Source organism: Peromyscus californicus, unplaced genomic scaffold (assembly GCF_007827085.1).
Source record: "Peromyscus californicus insignis strain IS unplaced genomic scaffold, ASM782708v3 Scaffold_18__1_contigs__length_77618521, whole genome shotgun sequence".
Taxonomy (NCBI): Eukaryota; Metazoa; Chordata; class Mammalia; order Rodentia; family Cricetidae; genus Peromyscus; species Peromyscus californicus.
The window spans coordinates 34,860,862-34,887,089 of record NW_026294480.1 but is presented as its reverse complement, the minus strand read 5'-3'; the positions used below and the strand labels follow the sequence as shown (position 1 = coordinate 34,887,089).

The following is a 26,228-nucleotide window of genomic DNA, read 5'->3' as shown; positions in this document are numbered from 1 at the left end:
AGTTTGGAATTTGGCTTTTTTGCTGCTGCCGTTCCTTGGCTTTTTTTGAGTCCACTGTCTTGCCCCGAATGTGGCCCACTCCCCAATGCACATGCAGACTTGCTGATTAACCCTGAACTGCTCCGGTCTTCTCCCCTGCCTCTTCCCAGTGGCCTTCTCCCTGGACATTTAGCAAGCCAATACATTCCGTCTTCCAAATGTGTTTACTGTGAAACTAAATGGAATTTTCGGAACTGTGACGACAAGAGCGAAATGCTTCTTTGGTGTCTGTCATGGGGATGTTTACTCTGATGCCAGGCCTCAAGCTTGTGTACGTGGTCCAAGCACAACGGCTTGCTTCTTGCTTGACTGTGTGTTTGAGCTCCATTTCAACCTCCAAGAGAAGTCTACACTGTACCTCACCCAAAGGACATCAGAACACCCACACTGGTGTCTTGGTGTAGCACTAGTAAGGGGAGTTCATTCCCTCATCTCTCAACTTTGAAGTAGAGAATTAAAATAGCTGAAGTTGAAGAGGTTATTTTAAAGGGAGAGGCTGAGTCATAACTTCATGCTATCGTGCAGTCCCTGACCCCACAGCACTCTGAGTACAGTCCACACGCCATTCCACACTTGCCACATTCCTCCTCAGTATACCCAAAGGAGCAGTCAGCTCAGTAACCATCATGAACATATCTCCTTAGCTCTGTTTACAGAGCTGCTGAAGATGGGCATTGAGCTTCAAAGATCGTTTTCTTTAAAGTATGTACTTCTTCATTAAGTGATAAATATTTTTTCAGTAGGTTTGACTTTGTTATTCCTCATGATATGGCTTATTTCATGATCAGATTCATGATTTAGCTCTAGAGCCTTTGAAGCTTTTAAATAATTGCTCCAGCATGATTCATAATTTATTAGGAAAGCACAGATTGTTGTAAAATTTTTATACATCCTTAAATAATTACGATTTCTAGATCTCCGATTTTGTTTCCTATCAAGGAAAGTAGTTTTGTCTAGGAAATTTACCCATAACTATTAATGGAGCTCTTCTGAAAGCGTGTTTCTCACGGATGGCCTTCAACTTGCCATGGGGATACGTCTTAATAAACCTATCATTAATTGAAAAAGTTATGAAGAACAAGTGCTCTGGCATGCCTCGTCTGAACAGGCTGCCTTAGCAACATAGCACATGGTGGGGTATTTCTTCTCCACCCTCCGGATCTTGGAGCTCATGGTAGCTGCAGCTCTCTGCTGCCACCTCACCTTGTTGGCCCGGAAAGAGATGAAGTTCTACCTCAGGGTTGTCTACGCCAGTCTAGTATTTAGTGTGGATTCAGAAACCAGAGGTTGAGCAGGGTCAGACAAGCAAAGCAAGTTTCTAGGCAGCTTGGAACATTCCAGAGCTCAGAGATCACAGGCTCTGCATTAAATCCTTAGAAGAATTTTGGACAAGCACTTCGATCCACTCATCCTTGGAATTTTCAATCATGGATGTTGATTGTGTGCTGAGCCTTCCAAGCATAATTCCATTTGCCACGCTATCAAGTAGGCAAGGTTGTCCCAGTGTAATAGATCAGAAAAACCAAAGCTCAAAAAGCTCTGGAACTAAAGACAAACAAACAAACAAACAAAGCTCTGGAACTGGCAGAAGTCATCTTTTCTTCTTCATTGTACTCTTATGAAATGGTGTGTGCTTGTGTGTATATGGTACAATGGATCTAACCCAGAGCCTTGTGAACACTAGACAGCCCTTTACCACTGAGCTGCACACAATTCCAATAGTTTTTATTTTAAGAAGATGAAGAAGGACACACAATAATAAACCTATCTGTAATGATGAAATTGAGTTGGTGATGGTATCACCAACACCGTGAGCCCGACATGTGACTCCTACTGCACCGGAACACTGCCTTTGTAAGTTGACGGAGAAATGTTTCTTTGAGATCTGTGGTATAGAAAACAATCTAGTGAATGCTCTGGCTTATAGACACGTGAGGTAAGCTTCCTGACCTTTCTAATCCAGTGAGGAAGCTCATAGTGGAATATATTTCCCATGTATACAGATAGTAGCCTCTTGTTTTTGCATAAGGAACTTACATTGCTATACAAAATAGCCCTCACATCTACCCAGAAATGCACATTTCCATATTGGCATAAAATGTCATCTTTTGACAGTTATGCAAAATACGTAAGTTTTAATTGCACGACAAAACAAAGACACGGTAATACCACCAAATATTTTATTGCATTTATGTATCACGTACATGTGCAGTAGTGGGTGAGGGGAGTGTGTGCAGAGGTCAGAGGACAGCTTGTGGGACTTCTTGTCTCCCTCTACCATGTGGGGCCCTGTGCTGGAATGCAGATTATCAGATTTGGCAGCCAGCACCCTAACCCACTGAGCCATCTCCCTGACTCATCACCCCAAAGTCTTACTGAGTGTGATACAGACTTCATAGTGCTGGATAAAATCTGAAGCTGGAAAAGGAAAAATGCAAAAAAACAAAACCACTGATCCTCTTCTTCGTTCTTCATAGAAATTAAAACGAGAGCTCTGGGACAGGGGAGAAGCCACAGTATCTGCTGCTATCATTAACTGTGAAAAGCAGATTCCTCTTTTCTGCCCTCATCCTTAACCCTTTCAGATGAACGTTTCTGGATCAGTCCTTTAGTGAGTCTAGAAAATGGTATTTCAATCCTTATGAGATATGTGTTTGGGACCCTTACTGCTCTTCCCACTTTTAGAAGAGATTTCTAGGTGAAATCTCTCACATGCAACAAGGCCACGAGAACAGACAACCGAAACAGATTTGATTATTAGCTCTTCCATGACTGTACAACTTATAGGTCACAATTAATTATGAAAGTGTTGATCGCTGTTTTGCGCTGTTACAGTTGAATGAAAAAATAAATAAATAAATAACTTATTTTCTTCTATCCAAAACTCTCTTTAGCATTAACAATCTAGGTCAAAGTTGGGCAGCCCAGTTATGAAAGTTCATATGAAAACTGTTCATTGTTTTGGACAATATTGATGAACTCCATAGCTTGACTAAGTGTCGGCAAACTTAATGGCATAAGTAAGAATAGAGGCCTACATACTGTTTAGATAAGCCTCAACAGTTTAATATACTGAGCCTGAAAAGTCTGATGGATTAAGGTAGGAATAAACTGCATGATGCAAAGACTTGCCCAGACTTTGGATATAATGCCATTTAATGAGTGAGAATCTTTTCAGGGAAATAGATGCATAGAATGATGACCAACCTTTAAAGATTGCTGGTATCAGCTTGAAGATTATTGAAATCAGGAGGGAACAGTGAGCCTCAGAGTTGGAAGAACTTGATTTCAGATCCAAAAATATTTCGTGTATTATAATGTTGAAATATATAATACTTCTTTAATTTAAATATGTATCTTTTCAAACAACATATATACATGCAAAAGTTTATATCTTTAAAAATAAAACTACCCTAACTGTAAGAAATCATATTTAATTATAAAATATGTGCATCTATGCAAATATGTATATATAAATTAGAATATATACACATACATGCCTATCTATACATATATGTGTACATATATTTATGGAGTTATATAATTATATATCTTATAGTTAGTATAAGTATTATGTACACACATTTATAAACATATCTTTATATATACACCTGTCTTTAATAGGTATGTGTATATGTTTAAAAATAAATCAGTTCTGGCTGTATTCAGTGAGAAAGGGCTATGTTCTCATCATGTAATCTTTGGTGCTGTATTCATCCCAGCAGAGTTTGAAGAACACAAAGTCAGATTCCCTCAGCCACAGGCCTCTGATAGCTATAAGAATCCTAAGACCAAGTAAGGTCAGGATCTACAGACCTATTTTTTGGACTCCATGTAATTCCTAGTCAGAGACTGTAAAGGGGAAAATGCTAAGAAATTCAGAGGGAAAATGGAGAGCACGAGAAACTCTCAAGCCCAAAAGGGTGTACGGTACGGTAGGAAAGAGGCCCACACTGAGTAAGAAACACATTTTATTTTGAGCACTGAAGAATGCTATCTTGTGAACATCGCGTGTCCTAGACTCTGAGCCTGAGCTTCAGAAGAGATGCTCCTGTAACAAGAATCAGAAGCTAGGGTGTGCAGCCTATGAACTCCTCCAACCACTCAGGCCTTGAGAAATCCCCAGAAGGCCCGGCAGAATCACTACAGCAGTGATTCTCAACCTGTGGGTCTCAACCCACAGAGGGGTCACATATCGGATATTTACATCACGGTTTATAACAGTAGCAAAATGACAGTTAGGAAGTAGCAACAAAAATCATTTTATGGTTGGGGGTCACCCCAGCATGAAGAACTGTATGAAAGGGTCACAGCGTTAGGAATGGTGAGGACCATTCTCTACATAGTCACTGCATATTCCCAGTTCTCCCATTCTTACCATAATAGTAACATTTAAGGTGAGTTAAAGATCAGGTACAATTCAATAGTAATATTTTCATTTTATTTCAATATAAGCGTTGTAATGTCAGGAAAGTGATGGCTACTTATTTTAAATATAGTTTTCATTTTTATTTTATTTTATTTTATTTTTTATTTATTTATTTATTTATTTTATTTTTTTGGTTTTTCGAGACAGGGTTTCTCTGTGTAGCTTTGTGCCTTTTCCTGGAACTCACTTGGTAGTCCAGGCTGGCCTCGAACTCACAGAGATCCGCCTGGCTCTGCCTCCCAAGTGCTGGGATTAAAGGCGTGCGCCACCACCGCCCAGCAGTTTTCATTTTTAAATGAAAAAAATGAGCAAAGCACATGGTAATGCTACTCATTATTTACTTGTGAGCTCTCCAAAGCACCATGAAGAAATGGCCAAGATTCTGGTGAAAGGAGAGCAAAAAGCAACAGGAAGATGGAGTCTGGGCTGAAGCTGCACAGGGTGCCGGCCCCCTGAACCTCAGCATTTTACATAAAGGAATCCAAAGTTGCTTCCAAAAGACCGCTCTGTGGCACATTGAAGTCTCTTTTGCCTTTAAAAGTCAAGTCTCATTTATGACTGACTTGCACTGCCTCAGGGTAGAGTTTGATCCAGGTTCTGTTCACTGTGGAGGAAGTCGCCGAGCCAGCCATATGTCCCCATGTAATAACATGCTGTGAAGGAGAGGAAATATTGCAATTGCTCTTCCAGAGGCTCCTGGGGGCACGAAACTTGCCAAGACACTATGAGGAAAATACAGGTTTCCACCAAACATACAAGTTCGTAAGAATTCTCAGGAGGAGGCTTGTAAGAAAAAGGGAGAGAGATGATCTGACACTGGAAATGGTTCTTGTTTCTGGTCTCCTGCGTCAATGGGTTTCTCTCTTTTATGGAGGCCTCCATTGTGTATAAAATGTCACTCGTTGGATAGTTGGTATCTGGCATCTATTCTGTGTGGTGGTATTGTGTTACCCAAAATATTATATATCCTAATAAACTTATCTGGGGTCAGAGACAGAACAGCCACAATATTAAACATAAAGGTTAGGGAGTGGTAGCACATGCCTTTAATCCTAGCATTCCAGAGGCTGAAATCCATCTGTTCAAGGATACAGCCAAGCATGGTGACACACGCCTTTAATCCCAAGAAGTGAGCCTTTAATCCCAGAGAGTAATGGCTGAAAGCAGAAAGGTATATAAGGCATGAGGACCAGAAACTAGAAACATTTGGCTGGTTAAGCTTTCAGGCTTTCGAGAAGCACAGTCCAGCTGAGAGCCATTTGGATATGAGGACACAGAGGCTTCCAGTCTGAGGAAACAAGATCAGCTGAGAAGTTTACCAGGTGAGGTTAGCTGTGGCTTGTTCTACCTCTCTGACCTTCCAGTATTCACCCCAATTGATCTTATTAATAAAAACTTTTTAAGATTCCTGCTACAATTCTGTGTTTGTGAACATGGATAGACTCTATATAATTACCTTCAAGAATTTGAAACCTAAAATAATTACTGGACCATACACATCTGTTAGCCCTTATAATTTGACTGATTTAGACTTAGGGGACCATCTTGGGAAATCACCTTCACTAAGCTATGTGAAGACTAGGGTTTGAGTTGGTATAAAAATAAGGTATATCCATGAAGAGAAATCCATCTGTGAGGAACCACTAGGGATATTTGGAGAGACATACAGAAGAGCATTCTCCTTACTTAAGTCATTTATTCCTTCTCCCCACTATTCAGAAAATAAAACGAAGAATCTTGTCCCCTTCTCTCATCCCACTCAATTTTCTGAGACTTTCCATGCTATTTACCTTAATAACCGAAACCAGAATGAATTCCAAAGAGACAGACTGGCATATATTCGCTATGGTGGAGGTTCTACTTTCTAGTTGTGCCAGGTGATTCCCCAAGCGTCTATTTATTTGTCCTCACTAAAATCTGTGACACACTGAGGAGTTGTCACTGGGTCACCTTCTCACCTCAGTCTAATGGCACATTTATTACACCACAGCCCATTATGGGAACTGCATGTAAATAAAGATGATTATGTAACAGACTAAGGAATACGGTTAAGTAAACATAACCTTGATGTAAGATGGATGGCAGCCAACTTCTGACTACACTTCACATTCTTTACTTCTTTTCCCACGCATAGTCTCATTGGATCCTTGCAGTGACCTTGAATTGCTTCCTATCCTTGTTCCTCTATTTCACAGTGGAGGTGACAGTCTCAAAGAAATTAGAGTGATTTTCCTCAGATCACAATTCTACATGGCAAAGGTATGTGTTGATCTACACTTTCTGACTCCAAACTCTCTCTCATGTGTTTGTTTTCGTGCCTTCAATCCCACGTGCAAATCATTACATTACATACACCGCCAAAACAACAAATCTTTTGCTTGTTTTTCAAAAGTTATTAGCAATTGCAGAGGCCATCAATGTCTGGTAACTTCGGCAAAAAAAAAAAAGCAGATAAATTCATGGCCAAGATGTGTCCTCATCCAAATGCCCAGTGGAACTCCTGAGTTTGACCTGAACAGCTATGAAGCTTCCCACTTGTTCGGCTCTGTTTATATCATGTGACTATTTGGGGGCAGGAATATCTTCAGCAGAGTAGATACCCAGCCACCAGCTAAAGCCCACAATTAACATTTTATTCTGTATTCATTTGCTTTATTACACACCTATCTGTCTGTTCATCCTTCTTCCCAGCCAACAATTCATACCACTTTTCTGAAATTGCAGCTATCAGTCAACTTACTCCTAAATAAGTCGACACACATTTCAGGAGCTACCCTGCTCAATGTGAAATTAAAGGGTGCATACAATAAATACACAAATATTAAGTGTGCCATTCAGCGGGTTTTGTCCAATGTGAGCATCATCTCACTCAGACTGTAGGTGTGGAGTCTCAGCCTGCTCTAGACTGCCCTCCCTTCTTAGACCATCATCCACCATTTTAAGATATCTCACCATCTCTAATTTTCTCATTTGCTACGCCTTCAGGTGAATGGAGACTTATTTTGCTTTTCCATGCGAGGACTTTCTGTTAAGACAATGTTTCTAAGATACGTTCATGTTGTTTTGAGCACAAGGAGTTAGCTATTTTTAATTGTTGGGTATAATGATATCTTTTAGGAATATACTAATTTCTTTAACCATTTTCCTCTTGGTAGAAAATTAGGCCATTTCCAGTTTGGGGTTCTTCCAAATAAATCCTACAAGTACTTTTGTATGGATCTACCTGTGAATGTTTTTACCAGTCTTGGGCAAATACTTAGGAATGGAACTGCCAGGTCATAGGATAAATGTATATTTAGTTTTAAAAGAAATTGCCGGAGAATTTTCTCCAAAGTACTTGAGCCATTCTAACTCCCACTAACAATGTACCAGAGTTTCTGTTGCCTTGCTGTTTCTCACCAACTTTGGAGTTATCAGAATTTTTTTTTTATTTTAGTCATCCCAGCAGATTTTTCACCGTATTACTTTTATTTATAAGGCAAGGATCTTCAGCAGTTGAGAGTTTCCATTTTCAAAAGATGCCTTGAGTGGTGTCTGCTTTCAAGTCTTCCTGGGACTGGAACACTCAAGTCTTCTTCAGTGAACTTGTGAGTCAGATGAAAGCAGGTTTATAATTTAGTGTCTATTTTAGATGGTTCTGGGCTTCACTTGAGCTCCAAAATTTGAGTTCTTGATATTTTGTTGGAACTAAATCTTAAGGACTTTTTTTTTTATAGCATCAAGGCTTTCAGATTAATCACAATCATCAGTTTGGTTCTTGACTTAAACTCAGTAAAAGAAAAGAATCACAATATATCCATTAACTCATAAAGTTCCTTTGGATGAATTAAGTAAGCATCACCAAGGGATGCCTCTCCTGACCTAAACTTTGATAGGAAGTGAGTCATTCGGAGTAAGCACAGTAAGATTTGAAAAGTTATCACCAAGATAAATTGCTTCCAGCTCATGGAAAGGCAAGAGTTCTCATTTTTAGTTTAATGTCAACGCTTCTCTAGGTCCTGTAATTTATCCTTAAGAATTTTCAAGGATATGAACAGCTTTTTGTTTGAGTTTTTACTTGTTTTGTTGGGATATTTTTATTTTTATTTATTTATTTTCAACTTCTGTTTGTTATGAAAATAACCTAAGTGTATTCCATGCTTCCCATGAAATGAGATGTTCTGGTGCTTGCCTGTCAGGGAGACAGCAGAAGGGTAAGGAGTTCAAAGCCAGCTTTAACTACAGAGAGTCTGAGGCAAGCCTGGGCTACATAAGACCCTGTTTAGTTGTTGAAGCAGTATTTAATTTGCTATTTGTAACACTAGTCACATTCTAACAACTGGACAATGTGTCTTTTTGTGCACTTTCAGGAGGAGCAATACGCTTAAGGGCTCTGAAATGGAAGGAATAAAACGCTCATGAGCAGAGGCTAATGCACTCTGCTCTGGGCAGTGCAAAACCCAAACATAAGCGAAGCCTTAGCTTTTCAAACTCTGCTCTTTAGGAGGCTCTCTTCTTCTCTATGCTTCAATTTGTGAGTTACAAAAGGATAGTATGTGAGAATTTGTAGACTTTTTATCCAGGAAATTCATAGTGCAGCTTTAGCATCGGTTAATTTTAACAGGCATATTGTTTTTCTACCACGCTTGCTCAGCCTCTTCCCATAATATTTGTGAGGGGCACAAAGATGCCAGTTCCTAGAAAGCCTCCATGAGTTTGAGACACTGGCAGCTGACCACCTTGGAAACAATTTGAATTAAACGTCCCAGTCTCTGTTCTGACCTGCCTTTCCCAAGAACATAATCCATTGCTTTTCTTTCTAGTTGCAAAATAATAAAATATGCTGGTTCAAAAGATATGTAATATAGTAGTGTTTGACGAACTAAGCCCCCTAGGCATGTATTTTTCTCTTTTAAATATAAGAAGACCCTACGGCTTGGAATGACACTGTGTTAGCCAGTTGTCTCACTCATAAAATGTGCAGAACATGTAACAGATTTCCTCTAAGGTTTGTTTCTTTTCCTGATTTCCTTTCATCTGCCTATGAGACACCAGGACCGATGTCATAAATAGATGAAAATAGGGAACTGTGATTGAGACGGTTAAACAGCACAGAAAAGATCCATTTGCCTTTGAATGTTTTCCTTCTGGGTTACGTTTGGAATATGACATTGCCTTCAGATTTTTCTATGCAAAGCAGTGTATTAACAGATAATACACCAGAATCACAGGATTTTTTTTCTTTTATTTGAGGAACTGCTAATTGCAGTATTCCTTCAGAGTCTAGCAGCACCATTAAGAAATGGGACACAGTCAGAGAAATTTCTAAAGACTAAGGGTGATATAAAATTGTGTGTGTGTGTGTGTGTGTGTGTGTGTGTGTGTGTGTGTATGTGTATTTGGAGGTAATGGAGTCATGTGGAGTGGGGGAAATTTCTGGCAATTTGAAGGTGGAAGATGCCTGAGCTTTTCATGGGACATTTCTCTTGTTTCAGACAAGGCTGGCTCCATGTGAGGCAAATGACATGGAAGTAAGATAGTGTTTTAACTTCCAGATAAAGCCAAATTCTGCACAGCAGTTCTGGGATACACTTTGTTCTATTTGACCCCGAAAGACCCAGGATAGCTGTGCAGGCGTCACGGTATGGAGGCTGAGAATTTTGCATTTTTCTGAGTTATATAAGCCATATGGTTAGATAAACTCTTGTTCATCAACGAAATAAGGATTGAAAATGAAAACTAATTTTCACTGTCAAGTTCTTGGCACACAGGTTTTTTTGTTTGTTTGTTTTTTTAAACTGTAATTCCAGAACTTAAAAACAAAGTGAACATTTTTTTTTAAAAATCTGATTAAATACCCCTGAAATTTGCTACTGGCCCACTTTATAAAGAAAATGAATCTAAATTCTGCAGTGTTTAATCAGATTTCATTCCATTTTAAATGACTGGGGGCAGAAATCAAGAGAACTCATTAGGATATTTAACAGAACTCACCTTTAGGCTTTCTTTAACCTCAAATCAATCTGTAAACTTATCCCTTTCATTTACGTCATTCAGTATATGCAATTCTGGTTGTGGGTGAAGTAGTATAATTTTATCAACAAATGAATCCTCTCCTTCAAAAACCCAAAGTGATCACTCCACGTTTTATCATATTTATATACTAATTTTAAAAAGAAAACCTCCAGGACTTTAGGTTATAATTTCAAACATAAATTCAGCATTTGTGCAGAATTAGATTGCCCAGCATAGCTATTATAACTTTATTACTTTTCTCTTTTATCATAAAATTTTTTTTATCGTTAAAAACATTTGGGTTTTCATAAATTAGGCATAGCAAACAATAAAAGAATATATCTTAGATTAAGACAAAAAACCTGGATAAAAATAATTTGAAAATTGGCTCTCTAATCATGTTAGGCTGGGGCCCTGATATTAGAGATGTCTTCTAAACGTTAATTGAATGGACCGTGTTAGTCTGTCTAGAAGCAGGGGTTTTCAATCTCTTTGTAGCCAGGAGATTATTACGCTTTAAGTGTATTTTGGAAATTTCTTCCTACGGCTAAATTGAAAATGTCTGATATTCTCAATTACTTCAAGCATTTATGATTCTAAGCTCCCAGCAGAAACTGCTGCTGCCAAGGCGGAGGGGTGAGAGCAGTTACTCAGAAGGACACTTACGTAAGAACCATCAGGGTGGTTGCCGGCTTGAAAGCAGGAAACTCTGCATTTCAGACTCTAGGTTAGAGGAATCTTTATTGAGCCTTGCCTCCTCTCAGAGCTGAGACAAATGGCTGATGACTGAATCCTGAGACTGTCCACAGCTCTGCTCTTTCATTCTGCTGCAGCCCGGAAGATGGCGAGATCCATCCCGAAATCTGCCGGCTTTACATCCAGCTGCAGTGTTGCCTAGAGATGTACACAACGGAGATGCTGAAATCCATTTGTCTGCTGGGGTCTCTTCAGTTCCATCGAAAAGGTACACACATGCAATAGGATGCCAGAAACGCAGAGAAATAGAGAACAAAACGGGCCTTTCGCCTAGTGTCCATGCACAGACCCAGGCACACAAGCAGAAGGAATTTAAATGCTCAAAAACTGCAGGATACATGAATTAATAAAAAGCCCAGCTCACTGCTGTCTAAATGCATCAGGACTGAAACCATGGTAGGAACTGTCCTTAAATGTATTATTTCACAACTTGTGAAGGTGACTTTCATTAGAATCCACAAAGGCTGCAAAGATATACAAAGGTCTTAGTAGGGTAGTAAATGTTCTCCAAGAGCCTTGTTTCTCTAAATGAAATGTTGCAAAGAGGTAAATTGCATATTGTGTCCCACTGACTTAAAAAAAAAAAAAGAAAAGAAAAAAACTCAACAAATTGTATGGAGGCATAAGCAATGGTAAACTTACTCCCTGCCTTAAAGTATACAAGGAATGTAGTGACTTCAGCAATGGAAGTAGCTGGTAGCTGTGGCTTCAGCAAAGTTTGATGATATTATTATCCCCATTCTAAGTGAGGCTCTGTCACTGAGATGTCAACTTTCCTCTCAAACTGCCTTTCACCCACATTAGGGAACTGACTATCACGGCCCTGGTCATTGGCTGTATACATCATTTGACTCATAAAGAAGGGGAAACTTCTCCCAATTATAACACAAAAGATCCAGGCTTCATTCTATCTGAAACAACTTCTTTCTTGAGTCATGGAGGGCTCTGATTGTCTTACGCAGTTAAGGTCTGTCCGTGAAGCTAGGAGTAGACTTCACTCCATCCAACCAGTGCTATACCTAACATGATTGGCAGAGGTAGGATGGAAGGCTCCCCAGATCCCATTAATCATGTGTTTGACTTACAGTTTCTTTTTAGTTCATCAAAGAACTCCTTGGAAACCTCTTGAGCATAAACTTTCTGTGCTTTAGGCCAGAAAAAAATGGAAGCTGAGGATACATAGAATGTAATCAGGGGCCTGTGGTTTAAATTTAAAGACAAGCAAGTTCAGTAAGCTGCTGGGGGGAGGAGAGGCTTTGGACCACAAGCAGTTAAAGACATGATATCAAATGAGTATTGTCACTTGGTGACAACAAAATGATGTGATAATGTAGTAGTAAACATCAAATTTTGCATATGCATATATGTGTATGTATATACATATCTTCCAGAGCTAAAAGCAGGAGTTTTGCTACATTGTTCCAAAGACAGGATAATAGTCTTTCAATACATGAGTATTATTTCTTTTCCTTCATCTTCATAAAGGCTGATCTTTCAAGGATTACCATCTTCATGTCTGTGGTTAATAAGAGAAAGTAGGTTTGGAACGATCAGCCTCATGACACTCCTGGTGCCTTATCTAAAAATTGAGTGTTAGGATACATGGCAACCAAACAGGAGACACCCTCACATACACACATGCAGGGCCATGCATTCTTTGCATTATTTGGGTAGGTTGGTGTCTTAGCCTCTGCTCTATTGATATGAAGAGACACCATGACAAAGGCATCTCTTTTAAAGAAAGTATTTAACTGGGAGCTTGTTTACAGTTTTAGAGGTTTAGTCCATTATCATGGTGGGGAGCATGACCACAGGCATGGCAGGCGTGGTGCTGGAGAAGTAGTTGAGACTGTGGCCGACTCTGTCCTACCAGGCCTTCGCATGGAGATGTGGACGGAGAAGTGAGGATAGACCTGAAGGAGCCACGAGGTAGAGACTGGAGTAAAGATGCCTACAAATTCCAGGTGCGGTAGGAGAAGCCGCAGGAAAACTATCAAGAGGCAATTCTTCTTTCCCAGGATTGATACATATGCATAGCATTTTACATATAATTAAATATATGTGTCACATATCAGCAGAGAGGGACCGTTTATACATCTAACTCTGAGAGTTCAGATGGCAGATGACTTTGCCAAGACATTATGTTGTTTATCTAAACAGTGGTACCTCTATTGTACCTTCAGGTTAGGAATGATCTAGACAGAGAACATCCACTAAGAATCACTTTTTTTAATATTTTGAAAAATAGTTTATTGATTTGTATTTTATGTGCGTTAGTGTTTTGCCTCCATGCATGTCTGTGTGAGGTGCTGTATACCCTGGAATTGGAATTTCAGGCAGTCGTGAGCTCCCACGTGGGTGCTGGGAATTGAACTCAGATCCTCCAGGAAGAACAGCCAGTTCTCTTAACTGCTGAGCCATCTCTCCAGCCTCCCCATAAGCATCTTTATACCCATCTCATTGCCCTCCTCCACCTACTCCTCCTCCTTTCCAGTACTGGGTGTTGAACCCAGGGCTTTTACACACTATGCAAATGCTCTACCACTGAGTTTACATTCCCCAGTCCCCACTAATACAGTACCTTAACTTATAACCTCTCCTCTCCACCCTACCTTCATCTCTTTCAGAAGTCAGGTAGTCCCCAGAGGCTCCAGAGGTTTGCAGTACTCATACTAACTTCCTGCTCAGAACCTCTACCTGATTTGTTTCTTTTAATGTTATAAGAAAAGCCGGTGTTTCACTAATGTTTAGGTGAGCACCTTTCTTTTCCCTCCCAGTAGATGCCGATGGCTAACCATTCCTCTCTTCTTCAGCTTTTCATTTCCATCAAGGAAAGGAAATATCATCGTAATTGAGTTTCTAAACAGCTTTACATCAGCGCCTCCCTGTCAATGTTGGGCTGGGATTAAATACTGAAACTGAACTGCTTCATAGATATCCGAACACGTAGTTTATTCTTATGTCTGTGCAGCTCCTCAGCTCTACCAGAAGCTCATATGCTATTATACATCTCACTTAGTTTTCCTATTGTATTGTGTAGTCAGAGCACATATTTACTTTTTAGAGATAAAGGGCATACAAGGTCACTTCAGGAATTGAGAGTACGGCTTTTTTTTTTTTTCTGGGAAAGTATGTCCCAAATAATTTTAGAGCTCCCACAGTGAGCTTGTATTTAATAATGAAGATTGTCCTCTTCCAATTAATCAAATTCTGTATCCTTGATCACAACAGCATTTCAAATGATTTTCTTTCATATTCTTTGCTCTGTGTATAGAAATTTTTGCTATCTCATATGTCTGATTGGCACAAGGCATTTGGAAATATTGTATGCTTTGCAAGATCATGTTTTTGCCAAAGAAATGAAGAAAAATATTCCTAAAATGATTTTCCTTTTTCATAGCCAACAAAATTAAAGTAGATTGCTATGTGAGGTAAAAACCTACATTTAATAAACATTATTGGGTTATATCAGGTAGAGTGTAGCTCTGAAAAGCTGTGTTTCTATAGGATGATGACAGATGGGAATAATTTTAGTCATTTTGTAGTTTGATATTCTAACACTTCTAAGTTGAAAATTGGAGTACTGCTTCCTATAATCTCATTTCTGTGTTTATAGTGAAAAATATTTGTTCTCATCTCTTCACACCTAGTTAGGTAAGAAATCTGTTCCCATTACTGCTTGCATGCATTATGTTGACCGCTAATGCCTGCTTCCTGCCACGGGATGAAGTGAGCTCACAGATTTCATTCATTTGGCTGGCAGAAAATGGAAGCGGTCTGCTAAGGGAACTGGAAAATCCTGCTTTTTCAACCACTCTTTACTTCTCACGTTCTCTTCCCCACTCAATCAGTTACGAGAACTTGCCCATCCTAAAAAGAGCTCCTTTTTATGTGAACTTGCTTGATCCACCCTTTTCCTTGTCTCACGTTGCTCTCACGTTGCCCTCCCTGGCTCTACTTACCTCTCAGCCACAGCTTACAGAAAAAAAGGCCCCCCTCCCTGGGTCATTTGAGGGCAAGAGTCACACCCCACCCCCATCTTTCTGGGATAAGATGGATTCTTCCCCTGAAATGTACTGCCATGGTAAATTCAGATTTAAAAATATGTAGAGATGTGATCACCCAAAGGAAAAAGAGGGAAATGTTAAAAATTGACAAATATTCTTACAAAAGTGGATTGGGAGCCTGGGAATTGATAACTCAAGATGTACTGATGGGAATTCATGGTCCAGATGCACTGAAATACTGGATGAACCCAAGACAGAAATGGGCTACAGGCAGGAGAGAGCCCAGTATATTCAGAATCATGCTGAGTAATGTAAAGGAAATGATCCACACAAATGAAAGAAACAAGAAAAAAAAGACAAAAATAGAATTTAGCCACAAGTAAATACTTTATTTTCCAGTGTGAGAAGGAGCAATTGATACTAAAATAGAACAGAGAGTTAGAAGAAATGAAGCAAAATAAACCCTAAAATAGAAACTATGATTGAAACTCGAAGAGAAAACATGAATTCATTCTTTCAGCAAATGCTCATTGTTCATCCATCATATGTGAGGTAGCCCTCTGGGTGCTGGAAGGCTGCAGTGACGGGGATTGCAACGGCGCTGTGCTCAAGGAGTATGTGGTCTAGAGGGAGGGAAGGGGAGACAAATTGAGGCCAGAGGAAGAAAGGGGAGAAGGAGGGAAAGAGGGAGGGAGGGAAGGAAGGAGGGAGGGAGGGAGGGAGGGAGGGAGGGAGGGAGGGAGGGAGGGAGGGGGAGGGAGAAAAAAGGAAGGGAGGAATGAGGAAAAGCATAGACAATCAAATTTTCCAAAGCTCCCAAATAGCAGATAATTGAAATTGAATAGACAATGCGACAGACTCGGATGGAATGGCTACTTCAGACGGGGTAATCAAAGTCCTCTGCAGACATATCTTTGAATCTGACCTGAATGACAGAAAAGAAACAACTTCGCCACAAACATAAAAGACCTTCAACCAAGAAGCTTGACCTTTCTAAAGAACATACACATACCAGAGTCTATAATCCTAAGGGTGACCTAAAAACATCTATTAACTCTATCTCTGTGTCTGTCTACACCATAGGACAGAACTTCATGTAATGAGATACTGTACAGCTTGACCCTGACGCCCGTTATGGAAAAGTTGCAATTTAGTTAGTTACATGGGAAATGCATCTTGCACACTGTTCTGCCCTGCTACATGCTCCAGGTAGAGCAAAGCCTCGCTTACACACATGTGTCTTCAATTATTTTCCCTCCCATATTCTAAGGGAACCTGGTCCTTCTGCTTTCTCAGACAGCTACATGGGGCCAGCATGAGAGCTGCTACTCCAGGGTCACTACTGGCCCTGTAGTGCCACAGGAAGACAGAAAAGGATAGTGAGCATTGAAGTGGGCGAGTTAGTGCCTCATCACTTCTGAGTTGGAAATTATTTCCAGATTCTATGGCAATAGAGGAGCCCCGTGTATAGTATACTCATTATCCTCTACCACGTACTTTGTGGTACAATGAATATCTTCTTATCATGTAGAAAAGCCTTGAAACTATTTTTTATCATAAATAAACAACTTATGGAATTGGTAGGAGCAATTTCCATCTAAAGCACATACTTTCTAAAGCGTGAGAGGGTGCAGGTAGGTTACTTAACATAGACCCTGTGTTTCTTTAAATCTTTGCACAATGCAGTCAGAAAAGCTGAATCATGTGAGCATGGAAGACATCCTGAATAGGCAGCTGTGTATCTGGACGTAAGCCTTGTCCATTCTGTTCTTCTCAGTCGGTCAGTACAAAAGCTGACCTGAAAGTCTCTTCTATGAGGACTGTCCTAAGAGATGATGTATCAGGAGCACATAGGACATAGGAAACTTGCCCCTGCCATCAAAGAAATGACAAGACAGTGATGCAGAATGAGCTTAGAGAAGAATGATTTGTTTTGATTCCTGCCCAGAAGTACCCACATGGATAATATGGACTTGATGGATCATGGAGGCCAAACTAAGGACCCACAAGGAGACCCTGTCAGTGACGGTATCTCCCTTTGCCACTGGGTGGCTGAAGAAAGGGGAAAAACCAAGAATGGAAGACAAAGGAGAAGGAAGGGGGGAATATATGAAAAATGCAAGTGGAGACAAAGGACTGTAGTGCTAAGAGAAGAGAAGAGATCTCTAGAGGCGGGTGTGACCGAAGGATCCCCACCCAGCCTTTTAGCAATGCCTGGGACTTGTAAAGTTGGAGGTCTCTGTGGCTCTCCTGAGATGCTTCATACCTGATGTGGGCTTCTTCCTCCTGAGAGACTCACCACTTGTAAGGAGTGTGAGAATATCCAGCCTTCCTTTCCATGGTTGGTTTCTCTTGACTTTCCCTCAAACATGCCTCTTATATTATCCATAAACAGGCTAAAAATACATATGAATCCCCAAGGAGTCGAAAGCAAAGGCTTTGCACAACCCGAAGGAAAGTGGCCAAACGTCAGTGGCCTAGTTGCAAACAGCGATCTTAGCACGATTTCAAGGTACTCTGCAGGCTCTCATCCTCGTCTCTATCCCCTCCCCCAAGCAAATATTTGTTCACTGAGGCCTGAAATTGATTTTCAGGGGACAGAACTTTTCATTTCATAATAGGACATGATTTTGTATGCACAGTCACTCTCTTAGGCAAAGCAAAATATGGCTTTAAAGTCACCATTTGGAAGCATGCTGATCCCTTTCCTAAGAGCAAGGCAGGGTGCCCGACCTGGTGTTAGACAAGAGTCCTTCCAAGGACAGACAAGGCAAAGGAGGGAAGCTGGGAGCAAAGACCTCAAACTGATTACTGATAGGGTGGGTAGGGCACCATCTTTTCTGCTAAGTCTTTCATGTAGCTCAAAAGAACATCTACAAAGTGACCCTGATAACTTCTCCAGTCTCATAGACCACCAGCAATACCCCGTACTTGCCCCCCTGCACCCAACGCTGGCACACACAAAGTATCTTGAACTACTTTGTAGAATCCCAAGAGAGTTGTCGTTTTCTGTGTATCCTTCTGCCCGGGATAATATGGACCATTCCACCCAGCTCCACACCCGTCCCTTCCCCCTGGACCATATCTGAACTTTATTGGGGGGGGGGGTCATAATTTAGATATGATTTCCTGAAGAAAGCTGCTCCTGAAACACTAAGTCTGAGCTTGTCCTTGTCTCTCAAGCATTCTCATGGTGCTGATGATAGCGCCTTACATAAGACTGTCATTTGTTACATGGTTTCCTGTCTGTTGTCCTCCGCAGACTTTGATGGTCTTGAGTGTATCCCCACCATCTAATGCAGTGCCTGGAGCAAAGATTCAAGTTATGATTATTGGATACGTAGATGAATTATTTGCACTCTCCAGCCTGTGTCAGCAGAAAGGGGATGTAACTAAAGAGGAAAACTTAACAGAAATGTTGACCTAAACTTATGGATATTTCCCTCTCTAGTTGAGAAAAAAAATTTTTTTCATCAAAATAACAGAAAAGCATATTAGGAAAAGAATAAATTCATATTAGTTTATAAGGGTGGAGTAATTGCCTTATGAAATAATGTCATATCTCAATTGATGAGAACAGTAAGTTTATTCACTTATGGCATAGTCCAATGATGTCAGAGTTAGGGTGGAACATTCATCCAGCTTTCGGAAAGCGTAGGAGAGTCTATAGGAGGACGTTTAGGAAGGGTCTGGAAGAGTCCCTTGTTCCTAACTCTGTCACATGGCCCTTTCCAATTGTAAGGAAAAGAAGAAAGTAGAGGCTGGAAAACTCAGAACATCTCCCGTAACTCTGAAAAACAAACAAGAAGTACCTGAGCAAACCAGAAAGTTTAGAGAATTTCTCCAAACAGACAAGCAGTTGGGGTTGAATTTGGTGAAATTTAGGAATAAGTGAACTGAGGAAACTGGGCAGAGAAGAAACTCAGGAAGAAGCAAACAAACAAAATTCACATGGTAGAGAAATTCTAAAAAAATGAAATCAAATCCAGAAATACTTCAAACCCAGTCAAGAAACACAAACCACTGGGAGGGTGTCTAAAAGTGTTGGAGTTAGTATTTGAAACTGCACTTAGAAGAGTTGGGCTACCACTGACTCCCAGCAGAAGCTACCAGTGTTGGTCTTGGGAACTAAAGCAGTATTCTGTGTAAATGCTGGGCCTGCACAAGGACAAGGAATGACCAAAAATAGAAAGTGAATTCAGAATTATAGTCAGCACCAAGTTAAACTTCTTAGCATTTCTCTCTACAGCAGGAATTCCACCCTAGAAACATGTGGCAGGAAATGCGTCACAGGAAACAAGCCTGACAGGGAGCCCAGGACAAATGGCCTTGGAATGGGAACATCTCGCACCCATGAGAAGAGTTTCAGACACATGTTGTCCAACCACACACCCTGCCCCTTCTCCACAATTACCAGGATACTGTTGGTAGAAGGATAGACAGCGATGCTCAAAGACATCTGAACAGACATCCAGGAATGACCAGATTTTCAAAGAAAAAAAAATCAACACTGTTAAAGGAAGACACCAAATGTAACAAATAACCAATAATGGAAGAAGAGCTATTAAGATGATGAAAAGTTTAAAATGTGTGTCATCATTATATGCAAAGGAAAGAATCATTATATTCATGAGTCTGCCATATCCATAAAACAATAATTATCTATACCAAGTTGGAAACAGCATGAGGCAGGCTCTTTTACTGAATCTAGACCTTTGTGATTGGGTGAGGTAGTGATCTGACTAACCATCTTGTCACTGGCATCCCCCATCTACACCTCTCCAGGACTGGGATTACAATCACCATGTTCACCTAGCTTTCCATGGGTTCTAGGGTGATCCCAACTCCCATCCTTGCACCTGAATGACAGGTACTTCACCTACTGAGCCCTAGCCCTCAAAATATTTTAATGAAAGCTCTTGTGCTATCTCAACGAATGACCAATAGTTTACAGGAACAAAGAGAGAGTAGTGACTGCAATAATAAAAGTCGTCACTAGCCATCCTAGCCAAATTAACCTCATTAACAGTGGATCAAACGACTTATGTATTTCCCAGTGTGGCGAACCAAGGACTCAGTATCACTTCTGTAGTATTCTTGCTGAAAATGTTTACTACACACTTAGACACGGGGATCATCAGACAGCTCCAAATGGAAATTAAGGCATTCTATAAAATAACTCATGTGGACTCCTCTTGGTTGAAAAATATTCATAGGATAAAAAACAAAAGAGTGCTACATTAAATGAAAAGAATGCAAGGAAACACGAAATGTAAATGCTGTCCATAGCCTTTTAGTTAGGTTTCTCAACTTAAAAATAAAGCTAAAGAGAACATTATTGGAACAATTGGACAAGTTTGAATACAGACTAGATATTAATAATATTGTATTTATCAAATCACATTGAATTGTATTCAACCAAAGTTTTAAAATTATTTGGTCTGATCATTTTTGGTGGGTAATACGATAAAACATCCTTATTTCTTTTCCTCCAGTTTTTGTGTGTTTGATGTGTGTATGCCTGTGTGTTCAGAGACCAAAGAAGGATGTTGAGCACCTTCCTATATCACTGTCTGCCTTACTCACTTGACACAGAATCTCTCCCTGAACCTGGAGCTCACTGTTAGGCTAGACAAGCTAGCCCTGGAGCTCCCAGGATCTGCCTGCCTCTTCTTGCAGAGCAGGGGTGTAATGGATGGCTGTTCTGTCTATGACCTTGAAGCACCGTCCCTAGAGATGTAGCAGGCAACTGTCCTACCTATCTATGACCTTGAAGTACCTGCCCCTGGGGCATGGCTCGGGGCCACCCTTAAGACCTGAGATGTACATACATTGTTCTCTTCTCTCCCTTGTGGTCTTGGATGCTGAGACAGACCAGGCAAAAGAACAGTGCGGGGCTGTAACTCAGCAACCATGCCTGCCTATTGCCCGGGTGCTAGGGATTTGAACTCAGGTCTATGCGTTACGCAGCAGAGTCTCTTTCCCACCGAGCCACCTTCCATCCATAATATCCTTGTTCATCGGGGAATATATACTAAAGTATTTAGGACCCTGTGAAGTAAGGCCTGCAACTTATATTTAAATGGTTCATCACAAAAATATATGTGAAAATTCATATGTAATTTTAGATATCAACTTAGATGCAATTTTTTCAAAATAAACGGTGAATTCTAATCAAGTGCCAAGAAGAGTTAACGTGAAGGAGTTCACACAGAGAGGCATATTTAGAAGGCATTTTCGGATTCAAAAGTTGAAAGATTATACCCTAAAACTTTTCAGAGATCCATAAATAGACGACATACAAAAGCATCTCTGGATATAAATAGAGAATGAGAGAACAATGCCATCCAACATCTCGGAGAAACTTAGTTTGAACATGGATTTCTGTGAGTAGCCAATAGAATGTAGGTGCGAGCACAGTAGAAGAGGCGGGAGAATATGTATTTTGAGGCACATAAAGGCTATTTTGCCACAGGTCCCCTCTGAAATTTTCAGGCAAAAGTACATTCCATACATGCCTTCCTGGTACCTAGCCATTAAATGTTTAAAAAGCAGAGGTCTTTTCCTGGGAGTCCCCCTCGGCCCTCTCCCAAATCACCCAGCTCAGGTTCAAGTCCAGAGATGAATTCTGCCCAGAGGTGGGTGGTGAATGGACACTTGGGCCAGGAGACAAATGCAAATGGCTTTAAGAGCCCATTGCCCTCCGACTGTGAAATGATGACATACTAAATCATATGCTTAATTGAGCCCCACCCAACAGCATAACCTAAGATTGTAAAAACCATTCTTCAGACAAGCTTACGTTCCCTTGGGATCAATGTGCACAGAGCGCACTGCCGAGGACCAACACTTCCCACCAGGCAACCTGTATTCATGCTGTGGCTGAGTTCTCCAAGTTTCCGCTGTGCTTTGAGGAAGGGTTCACAGGTCCCGCTTCAGGGTGTGCGCCTTTCTCCTTGTGTTGCTAACTTAAGAGACAGAGGAAGACAGACCGAGCTGTTACCAGTTCCTACAGAAAAGGTAGATTTTTCCCATGAGCAGTCATTCACTTCACAGGTTTGACGGTTTTGTTGTTGTTTTAAAGGATTGGTAAGACTGAGCTAAAAGGCAGTAAGTGAAGCTTGAATATCATACATGCTCAATGATAGCCAACAATTTCAATTTCTCTAGAATTACATCGGTGTACTAAAAGTAAAATTAAGTAGAAGAGTATAAAACACAAGAGATCGCCTTTCTCCAAACTGCCTAATGTTGGACAGCAGCTTTGCAGTTATCGGTAGAGCTTTTGCTGTTGTCTACCTGTAGGCTTAGCACTCGGCAAACTGAGGTTGGAGGATTGCCATGAGTTTGAGGCCAGCCGGGGCTACATAGTGTCAGTACATCCAGGGCTATACAACCAGACCTTGTCTAAAGGAGATCACAGGGCTGCATCGTAGGGCTGGGTTGTCTTCACATAGACTGCTGTGTTAAAGGACACTGGAGAGCCAAGCAATTGAAAGGCTAGTCCATGCTGTGCTGTAGCCTGACAAAGCCAGTGTCTGGGATCAGAGAGAACAGTGGGGCGCTCCCACACTCCCTGCTGAGTGTCACCTGCTCCTGACCCTGCTGCTCACTCCTGACTCTAAAACCAAAACCCGGCTTGTGTTCACAGGCTAAATCCCTGCTCCCAAGACAGGGATCTAAGTCACTCAAGACAGGTTGCAAAGCAACTCTTCATCAAAGGTCGGGCCCTAAATTTTGTTTTGACTTTTAGGTGATTTGACCTCAACTATCAGTTCAGAATGTTTTAAGAGCATACTATATACACACACAAATGTGCATATACAACACACACACAAACATACACACACACACACACACACACACACACACACACACACTTTATAACTCAGACAGACATTAGGATTAATGAAGCATTTGACTCAAAGCATAGCCAGTCTTTGTAATGACATCCTGAGTAAAGAAGTTGCATTTGTAATGTCTTACCCACATCTCCTTATCAAATACCTTTTCCTTAGGAAAGGAAGCTAGTGGAGGAGCGAAGAGTTTGGACAACAAAATTGAGGAGAATGCTGAAACACCTGCCCTGGAGGACTCCTCATCCCCTCTAGATAGCCAGCAGCAGTCCTGGCAGGTTTCCACAGACATCGAGAATACTGAAAGGTAAGTGGGACACTCCCCCCGGACAGAAGCCGCCCCTCCTGCCGTCAGTGTTCTCAGGGGCTACTGAGAGTGCGGGGTTTTCTATTCCAGGTTCGGGGAGAAACAGGGCTCACTACCGTATGACAGAGCAGCTAGTCTGGCAGGAACTTGGAGTCTGCCTAACCTGCAGAGGGAAACCTGGGGAGAGGGAGAGGTGATAGTCGGGTTTGTGTACCTATGACAAAATCACTGAGGGAATAACTCAAAGGTGAAAGACTGTCTCGGCTCTTGATTTCAGCGACTGTGGTCTAGGAGTAGCTGGCTCCATTGCACTTAAGCTTGAGACAATACAGGGAGCCTAGAACAGAAGACACTACTCAGCTCATGGCAACCCGGAAGCAGAGAGAAAGCAGAAGGGGCCAGAGGCAAGATGTGTCCTTCAAAGGCGACATATGACCTGGTGACATATGACCTACCTCCTCCAACTGTGCCCCACCTCCTCATTTGCCCTACCTCCCAATAATAATGCCAAATAATCTGTCCATCAATGCACCAACCTGCCAATTAGGTCAGAGTCCTCGTGGTCCTACCACCTCTTCACAGGGCCCCCAGCTAGGGACCAAGCCGTCAACATGTAAACCTTTGGGACCATTTTATGATCAAATTGCAGTAAGAAAGTAGTCCATACCTTATAGGGGGACATTAGCAGGATCTACAGCAGTTTCAGGCTCCTAGACCTCTGCCTACGTCCACCCAACACATCACATCTCCATTGTCCGTGAAAACAAGCCAGGGGTGCACAGCTATAATCCCAATACTTGGGAGGCTCTGTCTCAAAAAGAAAAGGAAACAGTACACTTCTTAGAAGAGAAAAGGGAAGGCCTATTTCCATCACAGTTCACCCAACGGCCAGTTCCTAAACCATCCTTTCGTTTGAGAGAAAAGAATCTAAATTACCAAAGATACTTCCAGTAGATTCTTAGGTTTAAGGTATTTGGAATGTCCTACTTTGCATTTTGACCATTTCACAGATTTTCACAGCCTCTTTTTCCTCTCCTGAAATATAGCTGATGGCATGTTAGGAGTCAGAGTGAGTTAATGCATTGACCTACACAGCTTAGTGCTAAAGAGGGACTTTCTCTAGGAAGGAAAAATGCTATGGTGATTCTGTTTCATTGAGGAAACAATAATGATAAAAGAGCAAGGACCTCATCTCATCAACATGTTGAAAATACTATTCTGTGAAGTAAAAGATGAGGTCCTGTGTAGCCTTCACAGTAATGCCTATGCCCTTTCCTATGAACATCCCTAGAGCTGGCACAAAGCAGCTGAATGAACGGGGTGATTCTACTCCATGTTCCTCTCTGTGTATGAGTCACTGACAAGATAATGAACATTTTATTTTTTTTATTTTTAGAAATGGAACACACAATGGCATTTATAGCCATTGTGGTTCCACTTTCAGGTTGTAATATAATTCTAACGCTAATTACCAAATTTCTGTGTTTATAGGAAATTGGAGCATGTGGTAATTGTGTGCTATTAATATCACCTGTATACACTTCAATATCCAATAATTCAAACAAAAGCTTGTTTGTCTCCATTTTATAGAAATATGAACAAATGATGACAGAGTCATGTATCTTAATTTATAGAAATAAATTATTTTATATAAATAAATAGAAAATTCTCTGGTCTGTTCCCAGAGAAAAGGAGTGCATCTGTCAGAATGCCATGGTCAGGGCAGAAGCCATCTGCAAGGCCATTTCCTTTTCATAAGCCTCGGATAGCAGTTAGATCCATACCTCATGCTCTAAGAAATTGCTGGGTATGGTGGCACGCACATTTAGTCCCTTTGGAGCAGAGGCAGGTGGATCTCTGTGAGTTTGAAGCCAACCTGGTCTGCAGAGTGAGTTCCAGGACAACCAGGGCTTCACAGAGAAACCCTGTCTCGAAAAAAACCAAAGGGGAAAAAAAGAATAAAGAAAAGAAAGGGGGAGAGGGAGGGAGGGAGAGATGGAGGGAGGAATGGGAGAGAGAGAGAGAGAGAGAGAGAGAGAGAGAGAGAGAGAGAGAGAGAGAGAAAGAGAGAGAGAGATCAATGTTACATGGCAGTGAATGTAGAGCTGGATAGACTGCAGTGTTCGCAATGCTGCTGGCTAGAATGGAAGTCCAGATTTTGATCAAGGGAGAGGGAAGCCTGAGATGAGCTTCTTCGGTGTTCCTTTTCTCTCTGCCAAGCTCCATGGGTCTCAAACTGATCTGGCATTTAACTTACCAGGAGAGCTCTTCAAAAAATCACTGGCAACTGCCTCCTCTGGAAGCCAACCCTATCAGGTTCTCTGCTTGGGTGCAGGGGAGGCCCAGGGATCATTCAGTGCAAGGTGACAATGGGACTAGGTCCCAGGGGTGCTTGCTTCGTCCTTCCCCTCCCATTCAACCTGACTGGCGATCTTAAGTGGAAACACGACTGAGGGTGGCCCCGCCTCCGGGTGCCACGGTCTTCCTGCTGCCTCATCTGAATGCTGTGCCCATGACACTCCATCAGCCTCACACCCTTGGATGCTATTCCGAATGCTCCAGGGGTCTTTCTATCCATTCACCAGGCTGCTTTCCCTTCCTTTTCCAGTCAGTGCTGCCTGAGACCTGAGCTCCCTTTAGTTTTTGTTTGTTTATTCTTTCTTTCTTATTTACTTATTTTACATCCCGACCACAATTTCCCCTCCCTCCTCTCCTCCTATTCCCTCCCTCCACCTCCCCTCCTCACTCCCCCCCCCAATCCACTCCTCCTCTGTTTCTGTTCAGAAAGGGGCAGGCCTCCCATGGGTGTCAAAAAAGCATGGCATATTAAATTGAGGTAA

At 41.3% G+C, this 26,228-nt stretch overlaps 1 protein-coding gene across 3 annotated transcripts in view; it reads left to right on the top strand.

Annotated features, from left to right (window-relative positions):
- Positions 1–26,228, top strand: part of Rgs7bp (regulator of G protein signaling 7 binding protein) — a 100,655-nt gene that overhangs the window by 56,537 nt on the left and 17,890 nt on the right. For all 3 annotated transcript variants that reach the window (XM_052743234.1, XM_052743235.1, XM_052743236.1), the window contains exons 3-4: positions 11,296–11,426; positions 23,244–23,388. In XM_052743234.1, the coding sequence (XP_052599194.1) occupies positions 11,296–11,426; positions 23,244–23,388 (276 nt within the window). The remainder of the gene's footprint in view (positions 1–11,295; positions 11,427–23,243; positions 23,389–26,228) is intronic.